General features: G+C 47.6%; 1 protein-coding gene across 1 annotated transcript in view; it reads right to left on the reverse strand.

The window, feature by feature from the left end:
• Positions 1 to 6048, reverse strand: part of LOC123982822 (multiple inositol polyphosphate phosphatase 1-like) — a 13586-nt gene that overhangs the window by 3454 nt on the left and 4084 nt on the right. Inside the window, exons 5-6 of the mRNA XM_046068693.1 lie at positions 1457 to 1587; positions 1158 to 1291 (exon numbers count right to left, since the gene is read on the reverse strand). Coding sequence (XP_045924649.1) covers positions 1158 to 1291; positions 1457 to 1587 — 265 coding nt within the window. The remainder of the gene's footprint in view (positions 1 to 1157; positions 1292 to 1456; positions 1588 to 6048) is intronic.

Here is a 6048-nt window from a genome sequence, read left to right on the forward strand (position 1 = left end):
AACAGGAGCTGCTAACATGCTGCTAACAGGAGCTGCTAACAAGAGCTGCTAACATGCTGCTAACAGGAGCTGCTAACATGCTGCTAACAGGAGCTGCTGACATGCTGCTAACAGGAGCTGCTAACATGCTGCTAACAGGAGCTGCTAACAAGAGCTGCTAACATGCTGCTAACAGGAGCTGCTAACATGCTGCTAACAGGAGCTGCTGACATGCTGCTAACAGGAGCTGCTAACATGCTGCTAACAGGAGCTGCTAACAAGAGCTGCTAACATGCTGCTAACAGGAGCTGCTAACATGCTGCTAACAGGAGCTGCTGACATGCTGCTAACAGGAGCTGCTAACATGCTGCTAACAGGAGCTGCTAACAAGAGCTGCTAACATGCTGCTAACAGGAGCTGCTAACATGCTGCTAACAGGAGCTGCTGACATGCTGCTAACAGGAGCTGCTAACATGCTGCTAACAGGAGCTGCTAACAAGAGCTGCTAACATGCTGCTAACAGGAGCTGCTAACATGCTGCTAACAGGAGCTGCTGACATGCTGCTAACAGGAGCTGCTAACATGCTGCTAACAGGAGCTGCTAACAAGAGCTGCTAACATGCTGCTAACAGGAGCTGCTAACATGCTGCTAACAGGAGCTGCTGACATGCTGCTAACAGGAGCTGCTAACATGCTGCTAACAGGAGCTGCTAACAAGAGCTGCTAACATGCTGCTAACAGGAGCTGCTAACATGCTGCTAACAGGAGCTGCTGACATGCTGCTAACAGGAGCTGCTAACATGCTGCTAACAGGAGCTGCTAACAAGAGCTGCTAACATGCTGCTAACAGGAGCTGCTAACATGCTGCTAACAGGAGCTGCTAACATGCTGCTAACAGCTAATTGAGCTACTTTAAAGCGACAGTCTGACAACATGTGAACACTGAAGACACGTCTGTAGAGAGAACAGCAGCAGCGACCTGCTGACCACCTGATGAGCCGTTCAGGGTCTCGCTGACGGCGGTGATGTTTTCTGTTCTCTCATTGGTTCCCTGGCAGCCTATATGTTGGTGTTAGCATGCTAGCATCAGATTAGCATGACTAAATCATTTAATTATTCATGTTTAGTTGTGTGCTCGTCTCTGATTGGACGTCGGGACGGGGGGCGGGGCTTCGTACCGTGCTGCGTGCGGTAGTTGCTGGCGGTGGGCGGAGTCTGGTCCTTGTAGAGCCCCAGCAGGGAGAGGAGAGGGAGAAGCGTCTCGGCGTGACCCACCAGGATGGAGGCCGGCTCAGGCGCCGCGTCCGTGGACCTGAACGACACCGACAGTCACTGATGATCAATAAAGTTCATTCAAATTCACATCCTGACAGCTTCCTGTCCTCTTTGTCCCTTCAAAACAAGAGCAGTAAGTTTGAAGGAGGAGTCTGTAAGAGGCCTGCAGGCGGCGCCGCAGCCGCACAGCGACATCACAGACCTGCGAGGGCGTCCGGCTTTGTCGAGCGTCCTGAAGACGTGATGGAAGAGAGGACAGCTGGACAGGCCGCTGATCACATGACCGTGGGAGCGCTTCCAGTACTGCTTCAGGTCCGACTTGTACTCCAGCACCTGCAGAGAGACGGCAGGTGAACCAGAACCAGAACCAGAACCAGCAGGGCGCCGCTAGTCAATATTCACTCATCGCCAACGATCGGACGAGTCTGCGCTTCTCTGAAAGGTCGACCTGATGATCTGACTGATTTTAATTAGCGGTTATTTTTCTGACCATTTAAAACATCGGTTTCCATGGTAACGTCTTCTATAAATGAGGTTTGCATTTATTCCATTTATCAGCTGTCACTAATTAATGTTCATCAATATTAATTCAGTGAGAGGGAGGAGGCTCCGCTCTGTGGTCCAATCAGAGCGAGACGTCCTCTAATCAGCTGTTTCAATTCAAAGCAGCTTTATTGGCATGAAAGTAAAACAACAGTGTTGCCAAAGCTACGAATAAATTAAAAATAAAACACACAATTTCATACATTTCATTAAATTAAATAAATAAAACGGAAGAAGTGTTTGTGTGTTGATGAAAAATAAATAAAAAATAAATATTTAAAATAAAATAAAACCGTAAAAATTAATTAATAAAAAAACAAAACAAATCAAATTTAAAAATAAAACAATTACTAAAATATCTATTGATCTCTATGTGAGTACACGAGTACACGATGCGAGTACACGAGTACACGATGCGAGTACATGAGTACACGATGCGATTACAATACGAACACGATGCGAGTACATGAGAACACGATGCGAGTACATGAGTACACGATGCGAGTACATGAGAACACGATGCGAGTACATGAGAACACGATGCGAGTACACGATGCGAGTACCGTGAGAACACGATACGAGTACCGTGAGAACACGATGCGAGTACCGTGAGAACACGATGCGAGTACATGAGAACACGATGCGAGTACATGAGTACACGATGCGAGTACATGAGAACACGATGCGAGTACATGAGAACACGATGCGAGTACACGATGCGAGTACCGTGAGAACACGATACGAGTACCGTGAGAACACGATGCGAGTACCGTGAGAACACGATGCGAGTACATGAGAACACGATGCGAGTACATGAGTACACGATGCGAGTACATGAGAACACGATGCGAGTACATGAGAACACGATGCGAGTACACGATGCGAGTACCGTGAGAACACGATACGAGTACCGTGAGAACACGATGCGAGTACCGTGAGAACACGATGCGAGTACATGAGAACACGATGCAAGTACATGAGAACACGATGCGAGTACACGATGCGGGTACATGAGAACACGATGCGAGTACACGATGCGGGTACATGAGAACACGATGCGAGTACATGAGAACACGATGCGAGTACATGAGAACACGATGCGAGTACACGATGCGAGAACACGATGCGAGTACATGAGTACACGATGCGAGTACATGAGAACACGATGCGAGTACATGAGAACACGATGCGAGTACATGAGAACACGATGCGAGAACACGATGCGAGTACCGTGAGAACACGATGCAAGTACCGTGAGAACACGATGTGAGTACATGATGCGGGTACATGAGAACACGATGCGAGTACATGAGTACACGATGCGGGTACACGATGTGAGTACACGAGTACACGATGTGAGTACACGAGTACACGATGTGAGTACACGAGTACACGATGTGAGTACACGAGAACACGATGTGAGAACATGAGAACACGATGTGAGTACACGATGTGAGGACACGAGTACACGATGTGAGAACACGAGTACACGATGTGAGTACACGAGTACACGATGTGAGTACACGAGTACACGATGTGAGAACACGAGTACACGATGTGAGTACACGATGTGAGTACACGATGTGAGTACACGAGTACACGATGTGAGTACACGATGTGAGTACACGAGTACACGATGTGAGAACACGATGTGAGTACACGAGTACACGATGTGAGAACATGACAACACGATGTGAGTACACGATGTGAGTACACGATGTGAGAACACGAGTACACGATGTGAGTACACGAGTACACGATGTGAGTACACGATGTGAGTACACGATGTGAGTACACGAGTACACGATGTGAGTACACGATGTGAGAACATGACAACACGATGTGAGTACACGATGTGAGTACACGATGTGAGAACACGAGTACACGATGTGAGTACACGATGTGAGTACACGAGTACACGATGTGAGTACACGATGTGAGTACACGAGTACACGATGTGAGTACACGATGTGAGTACACGAGTACACGATGTGAGAACACGATGTGAGTACACGATGTGAGAACATGACAACACGATGTGAGTACACGATGTGAGTACACGATGTGAGTACACGAGTACACGATGTGAGTACACGAGTACACGATGTGAGTACACGAGAACACGATGTGAGTACACGAGAACACGATGTGAGTACACGATGTGAGTACACGAGTACACGATGTGAGTACACGAGTACACGATGTGAGTACACGATGTGAGAACATGAGTACACGATGTGAGAACATGACAACACGATGTGAGTACACGATGTGAGTACACGATGTGAGAACACGAGTACACGATGTGAGAACACGAGTACACGATGTGAGTACACGAGAACACGATGTGAGTACACGAGAACACGATGTGAGTACACGAGTACACGATGTGAGTACACGAGTACACGATGTGAGTACACGAGTACACGATGTGAGTACACGATGTGAGTACACGAGTACACGATGTGAGTACACGAGTACACGATGTGAGTACACGAGAACACGATGTGAGTACACGAGAACACGATGTGAGTACACGATGTGAGTACACGAGTACACGATGTGAGTACACGAGTACACGATGTGAGTACACGATGTGAGAACATGAGTACACGATGTGAGAACATGACAACACGATGTGAGTACACGATGTGAGTACACGATGTGAGAACACGAGTACACGATGTGAGAACACGAGTACACGATGTGAGTACACGAGAACACGATGTGAGTACACGAGAACACGATGTGAGTACACGAGTACACGATGTGAGTACACGAGTACACGATGTGAGTACACGAGTACACGATGTGAGTACACGATGTGAGTACACGAGTACACGATGTGAGTACACGAGTACACGATGTGAGTACACGAGAACACGATGTGAGTACACGATGTGAGAACACGAGTACACGATGTGAGAACACGAGAACACGATGTGAGTACACGATGTGAGAACACGAGAACACGATGTGAGTACACGAGAACACGATGTGAGTACACGAGTACACGATGTGAGTACACGAGTACACGATGTGAGTACACGATGTGAGTACACGAGTACACGATGTGAGTACACGATGTGAGTACAGGAGAACACGATGTGAGTACACGATGTGAGAACATGAGAACACGATGTGAGAACACGATGTGAGTACACGATGTGAGTACACGATGTGAGTACACGATGTGAGTACACGAGTACACGATGTGAGTACACGAGTACACGATGTGAGTACACGAGTACACGATGTGAGTACACGAGAACACGATCTGAGTACACGAGAACACGATGTGAGAACACGAGTACACGATGTGAGAACACGAGAACACGATGTGAGTACACGATGTGTGTACACGAGTACACGATGTGAGAACACGAGAACACGATGTGAGTACACGATGTGAGTACACGAGTACACGATGCGAGTACACGATGTCAGTACACGAGAACACGATGTGAGTACATGAGTACACGATGTGAGTACACGAGAACACGATGCGAGTACACGATGTCAGTACACGAGAACACGATGCGAGTACACGAGTACACGATGCGAGTACACGATGTCAGTACACGAGAACACGATGCGAGTACATGAGTACACGATGTGAGTACACGATGTGAGAACATGAGAACACGATGTGAGAACACGATGTGAGAACATGAGAACACGATGTGAGTACACGATGTGAGTACACGAGTACACGAGTACACGATGTGAGTACACGATGTGAGTACACGAGAACACGATGTGAGTACACGAGTACACGATGTGAGTACACGATGTGAGTACACGAGTACACGATGTGAGTACACGAGTACACGATGTGAGTACACGATGTGAGTACACAATGTGAGTACACGATGTGAGTACACAATGTGAGTACACGAGAACACGATGTGAGTACACGAGAACACGATGTGAGTACACGAGTACACGATGTGAGTACACGATGTGAGTACACGAGTACACGATGTGAGTACACGAGTACACGATGTGAGTACACGATGTGAGTACACGATGTGAGTACACAATGTGAGTACACGAGAACACGATGTGAGTACACGAGAACACGATGTGAGTACACGAGTACACGATGCGAGTACACGATGTGAGTACACGAGAACACGATGCGAGTACACAATGTCAGTACACGAGAACACGATGTGAGTACATGAGTACAGGATGTCAGTACACGAGAACACGATGTGAGTACATGAGTACAGGATGTCAGTACACGAG

Source organism: Micropterus dolomieu, linkage group LG14 (assembly GCF_021292245.1).
Source record: "Micropterus dolomieu isolate WLL.071019.BEF.003 ecotype Adirondacks linkage group LG14, ASM2129224v1, whole genome shotgun sequence".
In the NCBI taxonomy this organism is placed as follows: domain Eukaryota; kingdom Metazoa; phylum Chordata; class Actinopteri; order Centrarchiformes; family Centrarchidae; genus Micropterus; species Micropterus dolomieu.